This window comes from Schistocerca cancellata, chromosome 1 (genome assembly GCF_023864275.1).
Source record: "Schistocerca cancellata isolate TAMUIC-IGC-003103 chromosome 1, iqSchCanc2.1, whole genome shotgun sequence".
Classification (NCBI taxonomy): domain Eukaryota; kingdom Metazoa; phylum Arthropoda; class Insecta; order Orthoptera; family Acrididae; genus Schistocerca; species Schistocerca cancellata.
In genome coordinates this window covers 1,133,468,577-1,133,495,866 of record NC_064626.1, presented here as the reverse complement: position 1 = coordinate 1,133,495,866, position 27,290 = coordinate 1,133,468,577, and the positions used below count along the sequence as shown (strand labels likewise).

Below are 27,290 nucleotides of genomic sequence, written 5' to 3'. Positions count from 1 at the left end.
GACAAGGTCTTGGAAGGAGGATATAAGATGAACATCAAAAAAGGGAAAACTAGAATAATGGCATGTAGTCGAATGCTGCAGGAATTAGATTAGGAAATGGGACGCTTAAAGTAGTAAATGAGTTTTGTTATTTGGGGAGCAATATAACTGATGATGGTCGAAGTAGAGAGGATATAAAATGTAGACTGGCAATGGCAAGGAAAGCATTTCTGAAGAAGAGAAATTTGTTAACATCGAGTATAGATTTAAGTGTCAGGAAGTCTTTTCTGAAAGTATTTGTATGGAGTGTAGCCATGTATGGAAGTGAAACATGGGCGATGAATATTTTATACAAGAAGAGAATAGAAGCTTTCGAAATGTGGTGCTACAGAAGAATGCTGAAGATTAGATGGGTACATCATATAACTAATGAGGAGGTATTGAATAGAATTGGAGAGAAGAGAAATTTGTGGCACAACTTGACTAGAAGAAGTGATCGGTTGGTGGGCATATCCTGAGGCATCAAGGGATCACCAATTTAGTATTGAAGGACAGCATGGAGGGTAAAAATCGCATAGTGAGACCAAGAGATTCAGAAGGATGAAGGTTGCAGTAGGTACTGGGAGATGAATAACCTTGCACAGGATAGAGTATCATGGAGAGCTGTATCAAAGCAGTCTCTGGACTTAAGACCACAACAACAACATATAGAAACTTTTACTGTAGGTAAAGTAATATTTTAGCAGTGCTCTGTTAGGCAAATCATTTATGTGTAAAGAGAACAACAGCGATCGCATCACACTTCGCTGGGGCAATCCTGACGAGATTCGTGTCTGTGATGAACACTCGCCGTCTAGGAGAACATTCTGGTTTTTACTATTGAAGAAGTCTTCGAGCCACTCACATACATGTGAACTTATTCCATATGCTCGTACCTTTGTTAACAGCCTGCAATGGGGCACCGTATCACATGCTCTCCGGAAATCTAGAAATATGGAATCTTCCTGTTGTTCTTCATCCGTAGTACTCAGTAAATCATGTAAGAGAAGTGCAAGCTGAGTTTCGCACGAGCGATGATTTCTAACACCACGCTGATTCGTGCACATAAGCTTCTCACTCTCAAGAAGGTTTATTATTATTTGAACTGGGAACATGTTCAAGGATTCTGCAGCAAACAGAAGTTAGGTATATAGGTCTGTAATTTTGCAGGTTCGTTCCTTCTTACAGGGTGTTTCAAAAATGACCGGTATATTTGAAACGGCAATAAAAACTAAACGAGCAGCGATAGAAATACACCGTTTGTTGCAATATGCTTGGGACAACAGTACATTTTCAGGCAGACAAACTTTCGAAATTACAGTAGTTACAATTTTCAACAACAGATGGCGCTGCGGTCTGGGAAACTCTATAGTACGATATTTTCCACATATCCACCATGCGTAGCAATAATATGGCGTAGTCTCTGAATGAAATTACCCGAAGCCTATGACAACGTGTCTGGCGGAATGGCTTCACATGCAGATGAGATGTACTGCTTCAGCTGTTCAATTGTTTCTGGATTCTGGCGGTACACCTGGTCTTTCAAGTGTCCCCACAGAAAGGAGTCACAGGGGTTCATGTCTGGCGAATAGGGAGGCCAATCCACGCCGCCTCCTGTATGTTTCGGATAGCCCAAAGCAATCACACGATCATCGAAATATTCATTCAGGAAATTAAAGACGTCGGCCGTGCGATGTGGCCGGGCACCATCTTGCATAAACCACGAGGTGTTCGCAGTGTCGTTCAATGGCTCTGAGCACTATGGGACTTAACATCCGCAGTGTCGTCTAAGGCAGTTTGTACCGCCACAAATTCACGAAGAATGTCCAGATAGCGTGATGCAGTAATCGTTTCGGATCTGAAAAATGGGCCAATGATTCCTTTGGAAGAAATGGCGGCCCAGACCAGTACTTTTTGAGGATGCAGGGACGATGGGACTGCAACATGGGGCTTTTCAGTTCCCCATATGCGCCAGTTCTGTTTATTGACGAAGCCGTCCAGGTAAAAATAAGCTTCGTCAGTAAACCAAATGCTGCCCACATGCATATCGCTGTCATCAATCCTGTGCACTATATCGTTAGCGAATGTCTCTCGTGCAGCAATGGTAGCGGCGCTGAGGGGTTGCCGCGTTTGAATTTTGTATGGATAGAGGTGTAAACTCTGGCGCATGAGACGATACGTGGACGTTGGCGTAATTTGGACCGCAGCTGCAACACGGCGAACGGAAACCCGAGGCCGCTGTTGGATCACCTGCTGCACTAGCTGCGCGTTGCCCTCTGTGGTTGCCGTACGCAGTCGCCCTACCTTTCCAGCACGTTCATCCGTCACGTTCCCAGTCCGTTGAAATTTTTCAAACAGATCCTTTATTGTATCGCTTTTCGGTCCTTTGGTTACATTAAACCTCCGTAGCAAACTTCGTCTTGTTGCAACAACACTGTGTTCTAGGCGGTGGAATTCCAACACCAGAAAAATCCTCTGTTCTAAGGAATAAACCATGTTGTCTACAGCACACTTGCACGTTGTGCACAGCACACGCTTACAGCAGAAAGACGACGTACAGAATGGCGCACCCACAGACTGCGTTGTCTTCTATATCTTTCACATCACTTGCAGCGCCATCTGTTGTTGAAAATTGTAACTACTGTAATTTCGAAAGTTTGTCCGCCTGAAAATGTACTGTTGTCCCACGCATATTGCAACAAACGGTGTATTTCTATCGCTGCTCGTTTAGTTTTTATTGCCGTTTCAAATATACCGGTCATTTTTGAAACACCCTGTATATACTGGAGTCGCCTGCGCTTTTTCCCAGTCGCTTGCGACTTCGCACTGGGCGATAAATGCAAGCTAGGTAAGGGGCCAGTGCCGTAGAGTACTCTTTGTAAAATACAGTTGGGAGCCGGCCGCGGTGGTCTAGCGGTTCTAGACGCGCAGTCCGGAACCGCGCGACTGCTACGGTCGCAGGTTCGAATCCTGGCTCGGGCATGGATGTGTGTGATGTCCTTAGGTTGGTTAGGTTTAAGTAGTTCTAAGTTCTAGGGACTGATGACCACAGATGTTAAGTCCCATAGTGCTCAGAGCCTTTTGAACAATTTGGACTCTATTCAGACATTTGCTTTCAAACCCTTCAGTCGTTTCTCTACGCCAGGTATGCTTATCACAATGTCGTCCATATGGAGTCTGTACGATGGTCAAGAGACGGTATCTTTATGCGCTTCCCCTTTGTGACCGATTTCTTGAACGTGAAATTTAAAACTTCAGCTTACGTTCTGCCATCTTCAACTGTCGCACCAGACTGGTCGACAAGGGACTGAATGCAAGTCTCAGACCCACTTAGAGATTTTACGTAGGATCAGAATTTTCTCGGGTGCTCTGAAGATCTTTTGCTAAGGTGTGACGGTGGTAGTTCTTGTATGCTTCGCGCATACAGTCATTTTAGTTGTCACGAGTAATACTGTAGTATGAGGAAAGATCCACAAGAGATGGCACAGTAAACCGCCACAACACGAACAACTCGAGGAATCATGTAGGTGAAGTGTCAGGGTAGCTTCAGTATTAGCGTATGGGCAGGAATTGTCGATGAAGACGCAGAGGGTTACACAATTTTCAGATTAACAAGTGCGGTACACAAACGATTTATGTACGACATGAATTCCCAGAGATACTGGAGAACGTTACACTTGCGGACAGACGAACTATGGTTTATACATGACAGGGTAGCGCCAAATTTTCTACGGATAGTGCAACAATACTTCACCTGCTTCCCCAGGCCTTTTCTATCCTCTCCCTGATGGTACACAGAGGGATCAAGTGGCTGGCGATGCTCTGCTTTGGTCAGTGTCATTTGACAGTGAAATCCTGTCTCAGGTCTGCAAAAATTAAACATTTTTCTACGAAATGCCGACACCTGGAACAATAGCAAAGTAATTAATTGTTCGTCACGGAATGGCCAACAGAATGCTATCACCCTTGGTGACATCCCAGCTCGCTCTCGCCGAAGGAGTGGCCGTTGAGGCCGCTGCAGGCGCTCGCAACTCAATACGCTGGCGCCGACCACCCCGCTGCCGCTATCCACATCCAGCAACCTCTCGCAGCCCGAGCACTCAAAACTAGTGTCTGTGGAAGTCATGTAAATAAACCGTCATCCATGTAGGTATTACATACCTTTCAGACGCATTAGTATCAATACAGAACAGTGGCTTTTACGCTATCTATTCACATGACAGGAAAAAAAACACAGCCATTTTCTCATCCGACAGAAAACTACACTTCACATACCTCCTTTCTTGTAATTTCGTAACATCCAACTGAGTAAAAGTACGAACCCGGTTTACGATGCTGTTGGCAGTGACGGGTGATCTAGCTACCGAGGTTGGAGCTGTATAACGATCATTTTTGGTGTATTTTTCCTCAATTTTACATATATTCTATAAATTTCGTAATTTTAGCAGGTTTCTCCGTAATTTCAACTCAATTTACCCAATCATGTGAGTTCAAAATCACGTCGACTTCCTGATGCTGTCAGCCAATGACATTACAGTACGATTCTCAATGTCTGTATCACTGTTGGATGGATAGTCTATATCACTGTTAAACCACCATCTATATACCCTAAGTGTGCTGTATACAAGGTGGTCCATTGATCGTGACCGGGCCAAATATCTCACGAAATAAGCGTCAAACGAAAAAACTACAAGGAACGAAACTTGTCTAGCTTGAAGGAGAAAACCAGATGGCGATATGGTTGGCCCGCTAGATGGCGCTGCCATACGTCAAACGGATATCAACTGCGTTTTTTTAAAAATAGGAACCCCCATTCTTTATTACATATGCGTGTAGTACGTAAAGAATTATGAATGTTTTAGTTAGACCACTTTTTTCGCTTTGTGACAGATGGCGCTGTAATAGCCACAAACGTATAAGTACGTGGTATCACGTAACATTCCGACAGTGCTGATGGTATTTGCTTCGTGATACATTACCCGTGTTAAAATGGACCGTTTACCAATTGCGGAAAAGGTCGATATCGTATTCATGTATGGCTATTGTGATCTAAATGCCCAACGGGCCTGTGCTATGTATGCTGCTCGGTATCTTGGACGACATCATGCAAGTGCCCGGACCGTTCGCCGGATAGTTACGTTATTTAAGGAAACAGGAAGTGTTCAGCCACATGTGAAACGTCAACAACGGCCTGCAACAAATGATGATGCCCAAGTAGGTGTTTTAGCTGCTGTCGCGGCTAATCCGCACATCAGTAGCAGGCAAACTGCGCGAGAATCGGGAATCCCAAAAACGTCGGTGTTGAGAATGCTACATCAACATCGATTCCACCCGTACCATATTTCTATGAATGCACCAGGAATTGAACGGCGACGAATTTGAATGTCGTGTACAGTTATACCATTGGGCACAAGAGAAATTACGGGACGATGGCAGACTTTTTGCACGCTTTTTATTTAGCGACGAAGCGTCATTCACCAACAACGGTAACGTAAACCGGCATAATATGCACTATTGGGCAACGGAAAACCTACGATGGTTGCGACAAGTGGAACATCAGCGACCTTGGCGGGTTAATGTACGGTGCGTCATTATGGGAGGAATGATAATTGGCCCCCATTTTATCGATGGCAATCTAAATGGTGCAGTGTATGCTGATTTCCTACGTAATGTTCTACCAATGTTACTTCAAGATGTTTCACTGTATGACAGAATGGGGATGTACTTCCAACATGTTGGATGTCCGGCACATAGCTCGCGTGTGGTTGAAACGGTATTGAATAGCATATTTCATGACAGGTGGATTGATCGTCGAAGCACCATACCATGGCCCGCACGATCACCGGATCTCACGTCCCTAGAATTCTTTCTGTGGGGAAAGTTGAAGGATATTTGCCATGTTGGTCCACCGACAACACCTGACAACATGTGTCAGCGCATTTTCAATGCATGTGCGAACATTACGGAAGGCGAACTACTCGCTGTTGAGAGGAATGTTGTTACACGTATCGTCAGTTGCATTTTGAGCATTTATTGCATTAATGTGGTATTTACAGGTAATCACGCTGTAACAGCATGTGTTCTCAGAAATGATAAGGTCACAAAGGTACATGTATCGCATTGGAACAACCGAAACAAAATGTTCAAACGTACCTACGTCCTGTACTTTAATTAATAAACCTACCTGTTACCAACTGTTCGTCTAAAATTGTGAGCTATGTGTTTGTGACTATTACAGCGCCATCTATCACAAAGCGAAAAAAGTGGTCCCACTAAAACATTCATATTTCTTTACGTACTACACGCAAATGAAATAAAAAATGGGGATTCCTATTTTTAAAAAAACGCAGTTGATATCCGTTTGACGTATGGCAGCGCCATCTAGCGGGCCAACCATATCGCCATCTGGTTTCCCCCTTTAAGCTAGACAAGTTTCATTCTTTGTAGTTTCTTCGTTTGATGCTTATTTCGTGAGATATTAGGCCCGGTCATGATCAATGGACCGCGCTGTATACGTGCAGCTATCGTGAACCCTGTTACACTACCTACATTACATGACGCAAATATTGTTTCTCAGTGTGGGAAATAGCCAGCAGCAGAGAGAAGGTGCAAAAACTACGTTCCTTAGGCGAACATTTTATGGATTCGACAAGATTTTATTACGACTGACCATCTCTCCCTACGTGGATTGGAGCCACAAAGTATTCTCACATTCACAGAATAATGTTGGAAGCATCTAACAATTTTCGTGATTGCCGTCTCAAGAAACGAATTATATCTACAGCAACACTCTGTCGTCTCTTTTAAATCGAACTGCCCCTACATTGAACGTATCGGCTTAGAAATCTGTTCAAAACTGTAGGTGGTCTCTCCATACGCATCTTGTAACTCTTTCTCTGCCCTTAACTAACCCTCCCTGGACGATTATCTCCGATTGAATTTCTGACTGATTATAATACCTTCTTGGTATGGGCTCCAAACACTAGAACAGTACTCCAGATTTGAAGTGATTTATGTAAAATGTTTCAAACTCCTTCTGTCTGGTACTGCATCTTGCATACACCATACGTTTCTTTGCCTTCTTGACGGTCTATATTACTAGCGTAGGTCAGTTATACAACTTTGGATCACATGTTATACTCTTTCCGAAAGTAAAATATCACGATTGATTACGTGGAACTCAGCTCGTTCTGTTCCTTCACGAGACGTTGAATGTTGCGACTACAGTGTCCTCCTACTTCTGATCAGTTAGAAATTCCGTCGGAGACAATGTTGCAGGGAGGGTTGGTTAAGGACGGAGGAAGAGTTACAAGATGCATAGAGAGAGGCCGCCTACAGTTTTGTTCAGATATCATCGCCGATATGTTCAATGGAGGAGTAGCTCGATTGGAAAGAGACAACTGTATGCTGCTGTGCATATAATTATTTTGTTGGGATGCTAATCATCAAAGGTATTGGTGAGAGTCGGCTGGAGTGGCCGATCGGTTCTAGGCGCTACAGTCTGGAACCGCGCTACCGCTACGGTCGCAGGTTCGAATCCTGCCTCAGGCATGGATGTGTGTGATGTCCTTAGGTTAGTTAGGTTTAAGTAGTTCTAAGTTCTAGGGGACTGATGACCTCAGAAGTTCCATAGTGCTCAGAGCCGTTATTGGTGAGATGTTTAAATCTCCAACGTTATTCTATGAATGTGAGAATACTTTGCGATCCCCATCCACATAGAAAGAGAGAGGTGGTCAATCGTAGTCCAATCTTACTGAATTCATAAAGTGTTTTGCCTCTCTGGTGCCGGCTGTTTCCCACGTAATGTAGGCGGCGTAACGTGGTTCTCGATATCTCCACATGTATACAGCACTTGTAGCGTATTATAGGTGAAGGTTTAGCAATTATACAGAAACTGGGAACCGTGCTGCCATGTTACTGGCTGATAGCACCACGAGATCGAAGCGATGGGACGTTTTGTTGACGTGAGAAATCGTCGAGAGCAGTGGTTTTGAACTTGAGTTAATTGGGTAAAGTGCATTGAAATTACGGAGAAACCTGATGAAATTACGAAATTGACAGAATATACGTAACATTGAGAAAAAATACAACAAACCTGATGACACAGAGCTCTAGCCCCGGCAGTTGGCTCTTCTGTCATTGTCAACAATATCACAAACCAATTTCGTAGTTTTACTCATTTGGATGTTGTGACATAACGAAGAGGGAGGGATGCGAGTTGTAGGTTACTGTCCCGTGTAAAAAGGATTGTTTTTTTCCTGAAATGTGGACAGACAGCGTAAAAGGCACTGTTCCGTATTGATATTAATGTGTTTAAAATGTATCTACGCTACTGGCCATCACAATTGCTACACTACGAAGGTGACGTGCTACAGACGCGAAATTTAACCGACAGGAAGAAGATGCTGTGATATGCAAATGATTAGCTTTTCAGAGCATTCACACAAGGTTGGCACCGGTAGCGACACCTACAACGTGCTGACATGAGGAAAGTTACCAACCGATTTCTCATACACAAACAACAGTTGACCGGCGTTGCCTGGTGAAATGTTATTGTGATGCCTCGTGTAAGGAGGAGAAATGCGTACCATCACGTTTCCGACATTGATAAAGGTCGGATTGTAACCTATCACGATTTCGGTTTATCGTATCGCGACATTGCTGCCCGCGTAGGTCGAGATCCAATGATGTTAGCAGAATATGGAATCGGTGAGTTCAGGAGGGTAATATGGAACGCCGTGCTGGATCCCAACGGTCTCGTATCACTAGCAGTGGAGATGACAGGCATCTTATCCGCATGGCTGTAACGGATCGTGCAGCCACGTCTGGATCCCTGAGTCAACAGATGGGGACATTTGCAAGACAGCCGGCCGGTGTGGCCGAGCGGTTCTAGGCGCTTCAGTCTGGAACCGCGCGACCGCTACGGTCGTAGGTTCGATTCCTGCCGTGGGCATGGATGTGTGTGATGTCCTTAAATTAGTTAGGTTTAAGTAGTTCTAAGTTCTAGGGGACTGATGACCTCTGATGTTAAGTCCCATAGTGCTCAGAGCCATTTGAGCCATTTGCAAGACAACAACCATCTGCACGAACAGTTCGACGACGTTTGCAGCAGTATGGACTATCAGCTCAGAGTCCATGGCTGCGGTTACCCTTGACGCTGCATCACAGACAGGAGCGCCTGCGATGGTGTACTCATCGACGAACCTGGGTGCACGAATGGCAAAACGTCATTTTTTCGGATGAATCCAGGTTCTGTTTACTGCATCGTGATGGTCGCATCCGTGTTTGGCGACATCGCGGTGAACGCACGTTGGAAGCGTGTATTCGTCATCGCCATACTGGCGTGGCTCTACCCTTCATTCGATCCCTGTGAAACCCTACATTTCAGCAGGATAATGCACGACCGCATGTTGCAGGCACTTTACGGGCCTTTCTGGATACAGAAAATGTTCGACTGTTGCCCTGGCCAGCACATTCTCCAGATGTCTCACCAATTGAAAACGTCTGGTCAATGGTGGCCGACCTCGTGATGCCTGGGTGTTGTCAGCTGTCCTTAGGTTAGTTAGGTTTAAGTAGTTCTAAGTTCTAGGGGACTGATGACCATAGATGTTAAATCCCATAGTGCTCAGAGCCATTTGAACCATTTTTGAATGGTGGCCGAGCAACTGGCTCGTCACAATACGCCAGTCACTACTCTTGATGAACTGTGGTATCGTGTAGAAGCTGCATGGGCAGCTGTACCTGTACACGCCATCCAAGCTTTGTTTCACTCAATGCCCAGGCGTATCAAGGCCGTTATTACGGCCAGAGGTGGTTGTTCTGGGTACTGATTTCTCAGGATCTATGCACCCAAATTGCGTGAAAATGTAATCACTTGTCAGTTCTAGTATAATACATTTGTCCAATGAATACCCGTTTATCATCTGCATTTCTTGTTGGTGTAGCAATTTTAATGGTCAGTAGTGTAATACCGACATGCATCACAGTTTATTTACATGACTTCCACCGACATTAATCTGAGTAATCAGCCTACAAGAGGCTGCTGGAAGCGGACGGCGACACCAGAGTGGTCGGTACCAGCGTATTAAATTGCGACCACCTGCAGCGGCCTCAACGGCCGCTGGTCACTGAGCCCGCCCAGTCATGGCACCCCCCTTGCGACTGCTACCCCTTCACCTAGCGAGATGCAGCCAAGGGTCGTAGCTTGATGTTGGCCGTTCCGTGACGAATAGTCAAGAAATTCGCTATTGTTCCAGGAGTCGACACTTCCTAGAAAAATATTTGATTCCTACAGACATGAAACAGGATATCTGACGACGACCAAAGCAGAGCAGCAGCATCTGATGGATCTGTTTGTTTACCGTCAGAGACAGGACAGAACAGAGCTGGAATACCAGTATCCGTACCTATGAGGGCAGGAGGGGATGGAAAGGGGGGGGGGGGGCAGTAAGACCAGCTCTAAACTCCTTAGTCTCTATGCACACATCGAGGGAAGACATACGGACCGTTCCGGTGGAAGGGTTTTTGTCCGATAGTTGTGAAATGTCATTACGGTGTTTCATCTTCGTGCAAAACGAAGGAGGAGATGTACTGATAGTGTAACATAGTCATTGCTACAGTGTTTTTAATTTTTTTAAATATTTGCTTGCTTATAAGAGGATAACGTTCTCTCCTCGTGATACATGCTTGTCCCGCTCACAAGAAAAACACATCTATCCGTTCGGAAATGTTCACTCAATACCGATGATCATGTTGTTGTTTGGCCCTACCAGAATTATATCATTGGTGAAGTGTTCTACTCACCTGTGTGTGCAACTTGCTAGCTGAATGTATGTTTAAGAACTGTAGATGGTGTCAAGTGCTTATTCTGTAGTATATTCAATACGAGATTCAATGTTGACAGTTCAGTAATCATTGTAGCATGCGTAAGTTGATATCATGAGTGTGAGTTTACACTTATTTAGCTCTAGACGTCATTGAGTTTAGTAGTATATCCGAAATTTGCACTGTTGCCATCTCAGTGTTCATTTTAATAGTGTAGGACTATGTCACTTACACGATGTGAGGTGAGGTCTGTCGGTACAATATTTCGTTGTAGTAACCTTAAGAATCGCACCCGGAGACTTTACACTTATTTAGCTGGAGATTACATTGATTTAGTAGTATATCATCTATTTTCATTGTCGCAGTATTCGTTTAAAAGTGTAAGACTACAGTTTTTACATGATGTGAGATGAGGTCTGTCAGTACAATATTTCGTTGTAGCAAGCGTAATAATCGCACGTGGAGAATACACGATAGTAATACTTCATGCAGCAAATGGTTTTCCATGCTTATTCAGTGACTTTTTTTTAAAAAAAAGAATGAGATGACATTATAGCAGCTGCGTTGCTAATAATGGTAACGATTTAGGCAGACTGAGAGAATTAGGGGCTGATATGAAGATTTTTACTAAGGGACTGTCAGCAGCAGAAGTTCGATCTTGTTTCATTGATAGACAAGAGACAACATTCTTATATGAGTTTTATGTGCCTGTAAACGGACGGAGCGAAATCTTAATAGGTAGACTAAATTAAATTTACATCTAATGCTTACTTTCCAAGCCATTATACACTGTGTTGCAAAGGGTACCCTTGCCTATTCTATTCGTAAACAGAGTAAGGGAAAAAGACTGTCTATATGGCTCCATATGAATGCTGGTTTCTCTTATCTTCGTGGTCCTTTCACGAAATGTATGTTGGCTGCAGTAGAACCTTTCTGCAGTCAACTTTAGATATATTCTCTAAATTTTTTCAGCAGTGTTCCACGAAAATAACTTCGCCTTCTCTCCAGGGATTTCCAATAGAGCTACCTGTCGAGTGTAATCTGGCTGCAGGAAAGAAAAAAAAAACACCATGCAATGGGACTCTTATGTTCAATTTAGTTAATCAGCCAATCAATTTCATATAAATGACGTGGTGTTGGGCTTGTGGAAATGAGGGCGAGATTATTACGGGTAAGATTCGCAAGCTGATGCGGTAATCCGGCGTTTTTCCATTGCGGCGAGATCTTTTAACGAAATTTCAATCTCCCACCTACACAGGGAGATGTGATTAGCGTAATAAAATCAGCTACATTACCGAATTTATAAAGTGAGACATAATAAAAACCTAATATTTACAGCTCATTTGTGCTGCTGCTTCGTAGGTAAGAAGACATCTGTCTACCTTAAGAGAGCTCGAAAGTGGGCCGGCCGCGATGGCGCTTCAGTCCGGAACCGGGCGACTGCTACGGTCGCAGGCTCGAATCCCGCCTCGGGCATGGATGAGTGTGATATCCTTAGGTTAGTTAGGTTTAAGTTGTTCTAAGTTCTAGGGGACTGATGATCTCAGATGTTAAGTCCCATAGTGCTCATAGCCATTTTAACCATCTGAAGTTCGAAAGTGTGGAGGCATCCTGTGAGCTCAAAAAAATGGTTCAAATGGTTCGGAGCACTATGGGACTTAACTTCTGAGGTCATCAGTCTCCTTGGACTTAGAACTACTTAAACCTAACTGACCTAAGGACATCACACACATCCATGCCCGAGGCAGGATTCGAACCTGCTACCGTAGCGGTCGCGCCGTTCCAGACTGTAGCGCCTAGAACCGCTCGGCCGCCCCGGTCGGCTCCTGTGAGCTAAAACTGAGTTGAATAGTAGGGCATAACAGATATTATGTTGATAAGAACATAATTTTTTAACGGATTAGAGAATACTTAGAGGAAATACAGCCAATGCCATACTGTTGTATGATATCTTCACAATATGTAACGACGCCTTAGCGATGTGGAAATGTGTGCATTTCTTCTTTCTTCGAAAACAACAAATTCGAGGTGTATGGACAACAACATCCCTGTTTCGGATTGGGTAAAGTGAGTTTTTTAAACTGTGATGTGTCTTGTTGGGCCTGAATTGCAGTTGGAACTGTAGGTCAACGCCACACCTGCTTGCCTTATAGTACGCTGCAGCCAGTGCCAGGCGCAGTCACGGGAGCTTGGCTGACCAGAAGCCACAGCTGAGCCTGTGATGATCAGTTCGTTAGAAAAATTCTCCGACTTGTTGACACTTGCCTACAGCTGCAGGGATAAGTACAGGCGGCTGAATACCGAAGTAACCAGTATTCATGTTGAGCGGCGACAGGAGCGGACATTTTTGTTGCATGAGAAGATTCAACATGGAGAGTGTTTGCGCTGGATGATTATTGCCTCCATGGAAATTGATCGGTTGTCCCTTTGGTGGTCATTCAAAATCTCTCTGGCCTCTGAGCGTCTGGTACGGCTGGAGACGTAGATGCAACTGCTGGTGTGGGCGATGTATGTGCAGGCGTCTCCCAGTCGGCACGTCCATGGCTTTCTGGCAGTCTGCAGATGGCGTGCACTTCGCAACTGCGAGTTGGTGCAATCGGAAGGTTGTTTTAGCTGGATATGATTAGTGGAAACATTGTGGTGAAGGAGGGTTCTTGTGCACTCGTCCGCAGCTCGTGGTCGTGCGGTAGCGTTCTCGCTTCCTGCGCCCGGGTTCCCGGGTTCGATTCCCCGCGGGGTTAGAGATTTTCTCTGCTTCGTGATGGCTGGGTGTTGTGTGATGTCCTTACGCTAGTTAGGTTTAAGTAGTTCTAAGTTCTAGGGGACTGATGACCATAGATGTTAAGTCCCATAGTGCTCAGAGCCGTTTGAACCATTTTTTTTTAACTTGTGCACTCAAATTTTGTTGCATACAAGCCATATTTAGCCTGCCGGGTTGACCGCGCGGTTCTGGGCGCTACAGTCTGGAACCGCGCGACCGCTACGGTTGCAGGTTCCAGTCCTGCCTCGGGCATGAATGTGTGTGACGTCCTTAGGTTAGTTAGGTTTAAGTAGTTCTAAGTTCTAGGGGACTGAAGACCTCAGCAGTTAAGTCCCATAGTGCTCAGAGCCATTTGAACCAAGACATATTTAGCTCTATGATCTACTTGTGGCAGAAATTTAATTACTTGATTTGTAAAATGTTTGTGTGTGATTCTCAAACATTGAAGATATGTTTTATTATAAAGAAGAACCATCGTAAGGTGGTAAGTGTTTTAAACAATCTATTTGACTCTTGTAAAGTCTTAAAAAATTAATTTGATAGGGTAGTGCTGAAGAAACTGCAAAAAGGTGGGAATTTAAGGAGATGGGACCTGGATAAACTGAAAGAACCAGAGGTTGTACAGAATTTCAGGGAGAGCATAAGGGAACAATTGACAGGAATGGGGGAAAGAAATACAGTAGAAGAAGAATGGGTAGCTCTGAGGGAGGAAGTAGTGAAGGCAGCAGAGGATCAGGTAGGTAAAAAGACGAGGGCTAGTAGAAATCCTTGGGTAACGGAAGAAATATTGAATTTAATTGATGAAAGGAGAAAATATAAAAATGCAGTAAATGAAGCAGGCAAAAAGGAATACAAACGTCTCAAAAATGAGATCGACAGGAAGTGCAAAATGGCTAAGCAGGGATGGCTAGAGGACAAATGTAAGGATGTAGAGGCTTATCTCACTAGGGGTAAGATAGATACTGCCTACATGAAAATTAAAGAGATCTTTGGAGATAAGAGAACCACTTGTATGAATATCAAGAGCTCAGATGGAAACCCAGTTCTTAGCAAAGAAGGGAAAGCAGAAAGGTGGAAGGACTATATAGAGGATCTATACAAGGGCGATGTACTGGAGCACAATATTATGGAAATGGAAGAGGAAGTAGATGAAGATGAAATGGGAGATACGATACTGCGTGAAGAGTTTGACAGAGCACTGAAAGACCTGAGTCGAAACAAGGCCCCCGGAGTAGACAACATTCCATTGGAACTACTGACGGCCTTGGGAGAGCCAGTCCTGACAAAACTCTACCATCTGGTGAGCAAGATGTATGAAACAGGCGAAATACCCTCAGACTTCAAGAAGAATATAATAATCCCAATCCCAAAGAAAGCAGGTGTTGACAGATGTGAAAATTACCGAACAATCAGTTTAATAAGCCACAGCTGCAAAATACTAACACGTATTCTTTACAGACGAATGGAAAAACTAGTAGAAGCCGACCTCGGGGAAGATCAGTTTGGATTCCGTAGAAATACTGGAACACGTGAGGCAATACTGACCTTACGACTTATCTTAGAAGAAAGACTAAGAAAAGGCAAACCTACGTTTCTAGCATTTGTAGACTTAGAGAAAGCTTTTGACAATGTTGAGTGGAATACTCTCTTTCAAATTCTAAAGGTGGCAGGGGTGAAATACAGGGAGCGAAAGGCTATTTACAATTTGTACAGAAACCAGATGGCAGTTATAAGAGTCGACGGACATGAAAGGGAAGCAGTTGTTGGGAAGGGAGTAAGACAGGGTTGTAGCCTCTCCCCGATGTTATTCAATCTGTATATTGAGCAAGCAGTGAAGGAAACAAAAGAAAAATTCGGAGTAGGTATTAAAATCCATGGAGAAGAAATAAAAACTTTGAGATTCGCCGATGACATTGTAATTCTGTCAGAGACAGCAAAGGACTTGGAAGAGCAGTTGAATGGAATGGATAGTGTCTTGAAAGGAGGATATAAGATGAACATCAACAAAAGCAAAACGAGGATAATAGAATGTAGTCGAATTAAGTCGGGTGATGCTGAGGGAATTAGATTAGGAAATGAGACACTTAAAGTAGTAAAGGAGTTTTGCTATTTGGGGAGCAAAATAACTGATGATGGTCGAAGTAGAGAGGATATAAAATGTAGACTGGCAATGGCAAGGAAAGCGTTTCTGAAGAAGAGAAATTTGTTAACATCGAGTATAGATTTAAGTGTCAGGAAGTCATTTCTGAAAGTATTTGTATGGAGTGTAGCCATGTATGGAAGTGAAACATGGACGGTAAACAGTTTGGACAAGAAGAGAATAGAAGCTTTCGAAATGTGGTGCTACAGAAGAATGCTGAAGATTAGATGGGTAGATCACATAACTAATCAGGAAGTATTGAATAGGATTGGGGAGAAGAGAAGTTTGTGGCACAACTTGACCAGAAGAAGGGATCGGCTGGTAGGACATGTTCTGAGGCATCAAGGGATCACCAATTTAGTATTGGAGGGCAGCGTGGAGGGTAAAAATCGTAGGGGGAGACCAAGAGATGAATACACTAAGCAGATTCAGAAGGATGTAGGTTGCAGCAGATACTGGGAGATGAAGAAGCTTGCACAGGATAGAGTAGCATGGAGAGCTGCATCAAACCAGTCTCAGGACTGAAGACCACACAACACAGTGCCAATGGACTATTTCCCACCATTTTTGGTCTCACAATTGTGTCATGTCTCCTGTCCTTCCCAGATATAACCAATATGAACACAGTATTCTGAGGATAGACGAAAACCTCTGTTTGCTTGTTTAGGCACTTTGGTTCATGCCTTCACACAAGCAGGAAGTAACCACTTGAGAGCGACAGAGTCAGGTAGTGCGTATTGAATTTCTTAATCAAAGGAATTCCGCCAACTGATGTATTGTTCAGAGGCCACGAGAACAAATTTAGGTCCCTCGGGTGGGTAGGCACGTTATCTTGGCCTACAGATTTGAGGTTCAGGTGTTACAATAGGAAGTAGCCACATGAGAGACAGAAAAAATAGTTTACTGGGTATTGGATGTCAAAGGACGCCAACTTCTGGTCGACAGTCAGTGGTATTTAGTATCGAAAACGGCGGTTAATATGCAACACTTCATTCCATTCCTCGGTGCTTACAATTATTAGATGATTTGAAGTGGTGGCAAGGGGGGGGGGGGGGGGGGTGCAGATTTAAGCTCTGCCCAAGAGGCGGAGCCATGCCTTCCACAAACTGATTAAATATAGAATATGCAAACCGAATTCAACAATATAGCATTGACACTGCTTGGAATATCGTGTTGTGAGATTCTTTCTCTCAGCATAGACTTTGTCTTTTTTCCTGCCAAAGTTCAGATGGGAGTGAGGAGAGGGAAAGTGAGGGAGGAGAGAGGAGGGGTGGGGGATTTCCCCAGGAGGAGGAAAAGTGGCTCACAACTGAACTGGATAGGGGTGAGAAAAAATGTCTCCTTTCCCAGAAGCCTTGGAGGAGGAGGGTGAGGGGGAGAGATGGTGTGTTTTTCAGAATGATGGATTATCCCTAGGAAGTCATAATCAATAGGTTTCTCTATGGAGTCGTAAATCAATTTCTACAACAATAGCTTAAGAAGAGGGGTAATTAATTGTTCAATTTAATCAAATAACATATCAATTTGATTTCAAAAGTGTGCCAGAACTCTCTACAACTCACTATTTGCGTAACTACTACAGCTGCATTTCTGCATAAATTTGTGAGAAGCCAGTTTCATTAATTTTGGCTGTGACTTCTGAGCTGGGTAGTTAAAGTATAATATGTAAACTACTGACTATAGATCTTTATCATTAACTTGTGAGAACTTTTCTTCCATTAACTTTGGGCTTTTCTTAATTCATTCAAACAGACCATTGAAGAGTGGAGAATTGTGTTCCTCACAGCAGCCGGAATGTTCTTTGTGGGCAATCTGGTTTTCGTTATTTTCGCTGACGGCGAAGTTCAACCTTGGAACGACCCTAACTATTCGAGAGGAAAGAAAACAGGTGAGTTCGTTGAATACTTTGGTACTATTACTAGTAATCCTACTTGAAGCTTTCTCAGATTTGTAAATGTATTTTCATACAGAGTCAATATCTATCATCAGCTGCCGAATCATGATGTTCAGAAACATATATCTGTAAAGCGGGTTTTACGCGGGCATGTTTACGTGTGCCAAGTATGTTTAACTTGCGCCAGTGATTCACACGCGCTTGAAAATTTTCAGTCCAGTCACCTCCAGTTTGGCTTTTAAACATAACGCCAACTGGATTAATGCGCGCAAACATTCGAGTCGTGGCTTTAATTGCACTTCAGAAAGTTACAGAACACTTGGATAGGGAAATGAGAAGACGTAGTTGTATGGTTCGTAAGTGGAAGAGGAATGAGTGGAGAGCGTCTAGAATGCTAAACCGGGAGCTGGAAAATCAGGACGAAGGTTTTAGTTCTAAACATTTATTAAGACTCGTAATCACTTCTATACAGAGAAAAAATTCTCTCATGCGGAATGCTTACCAAACAGTATTTATTTAATCGTATGGGTAGGGTCCTCCGTCGGGCAGACCGTACGCCGGGTGCCGGTCTTTCAATTTGACGCCACTTCGGCGACCTGCAGTCGATGACGATGATGGGTTGATGATTAGTACAGCAGACACCCAGTCCCTGGGCCGAGAAAATTCCCCGACCCAGCTGGGAATCGAACCCGGGCCCAGAGGATTTGACAATCCGTCACGCTGACAATTTTTTTTTTCCTCTCTTCATTTTGTTCGTTGTTGATCGATGTGTTTGCTCGTTGCGGACGTCACATGACATCCGGTTAAGTTCGTTTGTTGATCGTTTCAGAGGCTAACCAGCTCTCTGACCGAACACGCTGAGTTACCGTGCCGGCTAAAGAGATGCAGCGGCCGGGAATCGAAGACCACTCAGCTACCGGGGGCGGACTACCAGACAATATTTTGCTGCTACAATGCTCATCAAAAACGACTAGCAATAAAAGACCACGGCGTTGTTGGCTTATAAACTGCCCTGGCTGAGGAACCATTCCTCACTGAATTCTTAACCGTGTTGTTCTCTCTCACGTATGCATTTCGAAAACTTCGGATTTTTACTTTTACTCCACTTTCATCAATATGTGGTAATTTCCCTCATTCCGTTTACAGTGTCTCTTAACGCTTCTTCCTCCATATTTCTGCCTTCATAAGTACCAATATTAATGTTCCACAAACACGGTTGTTGTTTTTAGGGTGCCATTGCACATTACATTATAACGGACACTTTTTTGTCATCTCCACTGTATTTCAGACCTCGGAAACAAAATAAATAATTAGAATGTATGCCATTCGGCAAGAAAAGCTATCTCGCGAAGACTATGAAAAAGTATTGGGAAAGCTAACATGCGCAAGCTTCAACTTTTATTTCTGCCTGCCCAGTTGCGATGACGTGCGATTATGGTTGTTCACATGAGCATCTTTATGTGCGTAAGTCAAGGTGCGTCAACGATACGTGCCCGTGTAAACCCTGCATTACATACATCGTATATCTATATAAATAAAAATATAAGTGTCCACTTGTTCAAAATCGTATTCCTGCGAAAAGATGGGGGAGGAGAGGATGAACAGAAAGTGGGAGATGGACAGCAAAAGCGAAGGAGGAGGAAATGGACAGAGATAGGAGAGAGGAGATTAGGACGTATAGCCAATTCCCATGCACATTAGATACTTGTGCTTCGTCTTTTCTTTCTTTTCCACTTAACCACACAGAGCCACAGCTAGTCAGTAATACAGTGTGTTTCAAAAAGATCCATCCCACTTCACAAGACTATACATTCTACGTGAATGGAGATAGAAATATTGGCAATTTTTAACTTACAGATGGGACTGCAATGTTATTTCGAAACGAACCATCCCATTTCACAAATGTCCATCTTCTGCATGCACGCACGTACAATCTCAGATCTCTTTTTATGATTGCGATTAGCATTAAAGTTTTCATTTATCTTTCGCAAATACTCAGTTTCCTCTCCATTGGACTCAAGATAAAAATCTTGACGATAAGTCAAACACACTCTTCCTATACTTTTTCCAAGCGTGTCTGGACTTACTATATACACTAATGCAGTCTAAGTTGTATGACGCTTGGAAACATAAACGAAGTAATTCACAAACACTCGCCCCCCCCCTCCCAAATCCGTACCTTCTTCCGTTACGGACAATACATAGTTAAGACACTCAAAGAACGCTCTTACGTGCAGATGCTAGCAGAACGGTGTTCGGTCTTATTGAAAAATGAATCTTTCAGTGTGTTCTCGCAATTGTTTGAAAATGCCAGATCTCCAAAATATCTAGGAACGTGACCCATGTAATCGTATTCTCCTATTTTCTCTATTCTATTAGAGAGGTTTTATAGAATACGTAGTGCGCAAATGCCTAGTTTTGTTCTCATTTAAGGAACAGAATTCAGGAAGTTACCGTAGGCTGATAGAGTAGTACAGAGTGACGGCACACCACCCGTATGGGGAGAAATTACAGTGTGACTCTCACACGTTTCGATCATTGATTCACGACTGTTCCGACTTTATATTGCGATCTCTCATTTTATTTGCTTCAGGAGGCAGAATTAGTTCTGCCTGAGTGTCTCACGGGCTTCGCGTCAGATAATGTTATGATGATGGTGATGATGAAATCCTACACTCTGAGGAGCGTGGGGAAAGATGCTGGAGACCCACACCGCCGACTAGGCAAGGTCCTAGCGGAGGTGGTTTGCCATTGCCTTCCTCCGACCGTAATGGGGATGAATGATGATGATGACCACACAACAACCCCCAGTCATCTCGAGGCAGGGAAAATCCCTGCCCCCGCCGGGAATCGAATCCGGGACTCCGTGCTCGGGAAGCGAGTACGCTACCGCAAGACCACGAGCTACGGACAATGTTATGATAGCTGCACACATTTCAAGGAGACAATTGCTCGTCATCTTCAGGTGCTGCATTGGCTCGCCAATATACGCGCTGGCTCGCTGAAAATGCACAGGCCCCAGGGGGTGGGGATATAACGTCATCGTAGACGAATCATAGAGTACGACGACATCCAGTGCCCCCTACCGGAGAAAAGGGCCACGGTCCTCGCATGCGCGACACGGAGAAAGCTCGGTTGCAAATCGCGGCCCAGTGCGCTCGCAGGCAGCATGTTAGCGTCCACTTTAAGTGTCCGGACACAGATTCCCCGTCTGTGTCGACTCGCTGGATTCGTTAGTCTGCGGCTGAAGATGCCGTAGTACCGGTGCTGGTTACCATGTCTTGCTAAGCTGAAATCCCCTGTCTTTGTTAGTCATACGTATTTCGACAGCTTCCCGAATTCGAGTCTCGGTCCAACACACAGTTTTAATCTCCCAGGAAGTTTCATGCGAGCGTACACTCCGCTGCAGAGTGAAAATCTCATTGTGAAAACATCCCCCAGACTGTGGCTAAGCCATGTCTCCGCAGTATTCTTTCTTCCAGCAGTGCTAGATCTGTAAGGTCTGCGGGAGAGCACCTGTGAAGTTTGGAAGGTAGGAGGCGAGGTACTGGCGGAATTGAGGCTGTGAGGACGGATCGTGAGTCGTGCTTGGGTAGCTCAGATGTACCGACCTGCCACACAATTTTACTCTGCTAGGAAGTTTCAGCTTCTTTAATGATAAAGTCCCAGTTCGTGGAGGCGGACGAAAGAATCTTTGTCTCTCCGTAGGTCATGCTATATCCCGTGTCACGACAGTGTTCAGCAACAGCAGACTTTCCTGGCTGACCCAGCCTGGTGCGACATCCCTGTTCAGCGTATTTATCTTCAACAATGCGACATGTCTGACCAATGTATAATTTCCCACACTGGCACCGGATATTATACAGGGTGGTCCATTGACGTGACAGGGCCAAATATCTCACGAAATAAGCGTCAAACAAAAAAAGTACAAAGGACGAAACTTGTCTAACTTGAAGGGGGGAACCAGATGGCGATATGGTTGGACCGCTAGATGGCGCTGCCATAGGTCAAACGGATAATAACTGCGTTTTTTAAATAGGAACCCCCAATTTTATTACATATTCGTGTAGTACGTAAAGAAATATGAGTGTTTTGGTTGGACCACTTTTTTCGCTTCGTGATAGATGGCGCTGTAATAGTCACAAACGTACAAGTAAGTGGTACCACGTAACATTCCGCCAGTGCGGCCGGTATTTGCTTCGTGATTCATTACCCGTGTTAAAATGGACCGTTTACCAATTGCGGAAAAGGTCGATATCGTGTTGATGTATGGCTATTGTGATCTAAATGCCCAACGGGCGTGTGCTATGTATGCTGCTCGGAATCCTGGACGACATCATCCAAGTGTCCGGACCGTTCGCCGGATAGTTTCGTTATTTAAGGGAACGGGAAGTGTTCAGCCACATGTGAAACGTCAACCACGACCTCCAACAAATGATGATGCCCAAGTAGGTGTTTTAGCTGCTGTCGCGGCTAATCCGCACATCAGTAGCAGACAAACTGCGTGAGATTCCGGAATCTCAAAAACGTCGGTGTTGAGAATACTACATCAACATCGATTGCACCCGTACCATATTTCTATGCGCCAGGAATTGCAGGGTGACGACTTTGTACGTCGTGTACAGTTCTGCCACTGGGCACAAGAGAAATTACGGGACGATGACAGACTTTTTGCACGCGTTCTATTTAGCGGCGAAGCGTCATTCACCAACAGCGGTAACGTAAACCGGCATAATATGTACTGTTGAGCAACGGAAAATCCACGATGGCTGCGACAAGTGGAACATCAGCGCCCTTGGCGGATTAATGTATGGTGCGGCATTATGGGAGGAAGGATAATTGGCCCCCATTTTATCGATGGCAATCTAAATGGTGCAATGTATGCTGATTTCCTACGTAATGTTCTACCGATGTTACTACAAGATGTTTCACTGCATGACAGAATGGCGATGTGCTTTCAACATGGTGGATGTCCGGCACATAGCTCGCGTGCGGTTGAAGCGGTATTGAATAGCATATCTCATGACAGGTGGATTGCTCGTCGAAACACCATGGCCCGCACGTTCACCGGATCTGACGTCCCCGGATTTCTTTCTGTGAGGAAAGCTGAAGGATATTTGCTATCGTGATCCACCGACAACCCCAGACAACATGCGTCAGCGCATTGTCAATGCATGTGCGAACATTACGGAAGGCGAACTACTCACTGTTGAGAGGAATGTCGTTACATGTATTGCCAAATGTATTGGGGCTGACGGACATCATTTTGAGCATTTATTGCATTAATGTGGTATTTACAGGTAATCACGCTGTAACAGCATGCGTTCTCAGAAATGATAAGGTCACAAAGGTAGATGTATCACATTGGAACAACCGAAATAAAATGTTCAAACGTACCTGCGTTCTGTATTTTAATGTAAAAAACCTACCCGTTACCAATTGTTCGTCTAAAATTGTCAGCCATATGTTTGTGACTATTACAGCACCATCTATCACAAAGCAGAAAAAGTGGTCCACCTAAAACATTCATATTTCTTTACGTACTGCATGAATATGTAATAAAAATGGGGGTTTCTATTTAAAAAAAAACGCAGTTGGTATCCGTTTGACCTATGGCAGCGCCATCTAGCGGGCCAACCATGGCGCCATCTGGTTTCCCCTTCAAGCAAGACGAGTTTCGTTCTTTGTAGGTTTTTTTCGTTTGATGCTTATTTCGTGAGATATTTGGCCCGGTCACGATCAATGGACCACCCTGTAAATCCCTGGTCTCCTCCGACTTAGGTTATCTTTAACAGAACCCAGCACCCGGGCTGGAGGGCTGAAGACACATTCTGTTTGATGTTTCTTGAACAGCCTGCAGGTCTTAAAGGACACACCACCAGCATCTGTTAGAAAAAACATCCTCGACGAGCTCTCCGTTTCTTCTGGCAGTTCTTGATGTTTGGTAAGTGCAGATTGAAATGCATGTCGAACCTGTTTATCAGAGTACCCGTACTGTACAAACACACAGCGAAGATGGATAAGCTTCGCCGATACGCTTTGTGGATGTGCGATAACTATAACCCTGCGAACGAGAAGCCGTAATATACCACTGCGTTGGGATAGGTGATGGCAGCTCGTATCTTGCAGATGTAGGTCAGTGTGAGTTGGTTCAACACACTGCGACCCACGAAACCGTCACCTTTACTGCGGACCAAGAAATATAAAAACGGCAGGTCTCAATTTTTCGACACCCCCACTTTGGAGCAAATGCTTGGTTAGAGCATCTGTGAGTGCTGAGATCTCTGCATTTAAATGAAGTTTTCAGGAAATACATGACAAGCACTTTTCAAACCGTGGACCATATTGTTAACTCAAACTAACAAACGCTTTTTTTCCTTTTCCAGAAACTGCAGAAAAGGTTGCTGCGTGAGCCACCTTATGTGACGCCAGTAGTCACATGGAATATAGTGAGAGATACAGGACACTTCGTCACACGTGTCTGAAACACAAGTTTCTTCTCCATAAAACTTTGTATATAAAGAAGACACAGGAAAGCAATACTCTGCCTTTTCTGCAGCTTCAAAAACATACTAACGTCGCTTGGAAGAAACAAATTTCATTTTATTCGATACCTAATGCATATATTCTAACTAAAATGTAGAATTTACACCACAATATATATGTATATATGAACTACTCATACAAAAGAAGGTTGACTGTTACAATACAAGGGAAGTGACTGTGAAACCATAACTTAATCTAACTTAACTTGAAGTATTGTCAGACATTCATGTAAATTATCTGAAGAATCTTGATGAATAAGGATGCGATTTCATGGAGACCAAGAGATCTGAAGCGTCCATAAGTCTGAGACAAGTGTATAGTTTTAATATGGCTAGTTTCGGCTTCAGGTTTGAGAAGCGCCTCTCCAGAAGCTGTGATAAGTTTACTGCCTATTAGACCTATGTAAGTTTTTCTGTGATAAAAAAATTTATATAACAGAAACGTCTTTCTGTGCAATGTCTCTCTTTGCATACAATATTATTCTGTAAAGACTCTACATTAATATTAAGTCAAAACATTTGAGTATAACCTTAGAGACTTGAATATTTTTGATTCTACATCGGAAACAGCATTATGATGGCGTGTTAATAATGCGCATAACCTGTTTTTGCATTCGTTCAGACATGAATTCATTCGTTCATTCATTCATTGTAGTCCATACATCGCATCATCAAGGAGCATCATATGCATGAACCGAGAAACTCTCTCCAACTCCAATTTTGTGGATTGCATTAAAGATTAACTATCATTAAACACCGTTGTTTTGTGCATGTTTACATGGTCTGTAAATACAGATTGTAAACTCAAAATAAAATGAGTTACACTGAAAGAAACGGAGAACATGCTTTTTTCAGTTACGCTAAGAACCTGCTGTTTTAATATTTATTTAATATTTGCTCTGGTTCAAAAATGTTTGTGAATTCCTAAGGGACCAAACTGCTGAGGTCATCGGTCCCTAGACTTACACTCTACTTAAACTAACTTGCGCTAAGAACAACACACACACCCATGCCGGAGCGAGGACTCGAACCTCCGGCGAGAGGAGCCGTGCAATCCGTGACATGGCGCCTCAAATCGCCCGGGCCACTCTACGCGGCATTTGCTGTGGTGATGACAGTTACTTACAGTCTGTATGAACGAAGATCTATTTGCAATGAACAATAACACTGAAGTGTTACGTCTCAAGTTATGGGTCGTAACTGGGTCAACAACTTCACTAACGATCTTTCACGCTGATGTTTTTCGTTTATCCTTGATAATTTTTTTACTGTCGCCTTCTAGTAGTCTCTTGATGCTGTGGACGTGCTATACAGCGGCAGTAATTGTACTTTTCTTTTATTTATTCGTATGGCTAGGGCCCCCGTCGAAAAGACCGAGCGCCGGGTGCCGGTCATCCGATTTGATGCCACTTTGGCGACCTGCAGTCGATAAGGATGAAAGGATGATGATGAGGACAGAACAACAACCAGTTCCTGGACGGAGAAAATTCCCCGACCCAGCCGGGAATCGAACCCGGGCCCAAAGGATTGACAATCCCTCACGCTGACCATTTTTTTTTTCAATTTTTTTATTTATGTATTTTTTTAATCTCATTTTGTTCGCTTTTGTTCGTTGAATCTGCTTAGGGCGGACGTCGTAAGACCCCCTTTTAAGTTCGTTGTTGATCGATTAACTCAGATTTTTTATTACAGAGGGCAGCTAACCCTCTGACCGAACACGCTGAGCTACCGTGCCGGCTAACCATTCAGCTACCGGAGGCGGACAAGTAATTGTATTTTGTGACTGTAAGAGAGTTCAAAATCTACGCCACCTAGCTGTGAAATCACATAACCACCATCAGTCAGGGAAGTACTGGGTGCTGTAGTGAAAATGTTGCTTGATGTAGGCCGACAAGTGCATATTTTAACAGGAAAGTGTAAAGTTCGCACTTGACACGAGCATGATATTCATCATTGATGATTGTCTTTTTATCAACTGAGGAGGGCTGAAAACTTCATCCAGTCACGCTATAAGATACTCTGCGGCATTCTGTAACCGATGGCATAGCATTTGTATTTGCACCAAAAGATGCAACTTAAAAGCTGCGAAACCGGTTGTATGGGTTTATAACTGACCAGAACACATACAGCTACAGCGGACCATTGGACATTTCATTCAGTTTCAATTTAATAGTTTCAGGACCTGATTTAATAAAAAAAAAACTGTTCACTGTATGAACTGTCAAACAATCATATACAGGGTGTGTCACTAACTATTGCCACCTAGAATAACTCAGAAAGTATGATAGTGGCTGTTAAGTTTATGGGACAAAAATTTCATGGGACAACGGGGGCCATAATACACTCCTGGAAATTGAAATAAGAACACCGTGAATTCATTGTCCCAGGAAGGGGAAACTTTATTGACACATTCCTGGGGTCAGATACATCACATGATCACACTGACAGAACCACAGGCACATAGACACAGGCAACAGAGCATGCACAATGTCGGCACTAGTACAGTGTATATCCACCTTTCGCAGCAATGCAGGCTGCTATTCTCCCATGGAGACGATCGTAGAGATGCTGGATGTAGTCCTGTGGAACGGCTTGCCATGCCATTTCCACCTGGCGCCTCAGTTGGACCAGCGTTCGTGCTGGACATGCAGACCGCGTGAGACGACGCTTCATCCAGTCCCAAACATGCTCAATGGGGGACAGATCCGGAGATCTTGCTGGCCAGGGTAGTTGACTTACACCTTCTAGAGCACGTTGGGTGGCACGGGATACATGCGGACGTGCATTGTCGTGTTGGAACAGCAAGTTCCCTTGCCGGTCTAGGAATGGTAGAACGATGGGTTCGATGACGGTTTGGGTGTACCGTGCACTATTCAGTGTCCCCTCGACGATCACCAGTGGTGTACGGCCAGTGTAGGAGATCGCTCCCCACACCATGATGCCGGGTGTTGTCCCTGTGTGCCTCGGTCGTATGCAGTCCTGATTGTGGCGCTCACCTGCACGGCGCCAAACATGCATACGACCATCATTGGCACCAAGGCAGAAGCGACTCTCATCGCTGAAGACGACACGTCTCCATTCGTCCCTCCATTCACGCCTGTCGCGACA

The 27,290-nt window shown here is 44.1% G+C and overlaps 1 protein-coding gene across 1 annotated transcript in view; it reads left to right on the top strand.

Moving 5' to 3' along the window:
• LOC126163105 (putative inorganic phosphate cotransporter) overlaps window positions 1–24,638 on the top strand; it is a 328,093-nt gene extending 303,455 nt beyond the window's left edge. The window contains exons 9-10 of the mRNA XM_049920037.1: window positions 17,496–17,631; window positions 24,024–24,638. Of these exons, the coding sequence (XP_049775994.1) occupies window positions 17,496–17,631; window positions 24,024–24,049 (162 nt within the window). The 3' untranslated portion in view covers window positions 24,050–24,638. The remainder of the gene's footprint in view (window positions 1–17,495; window positions 17,632–24,023) is intronic.
• Window positions 24,639–27,290: the final 2,652 nt, after the last annotated feature.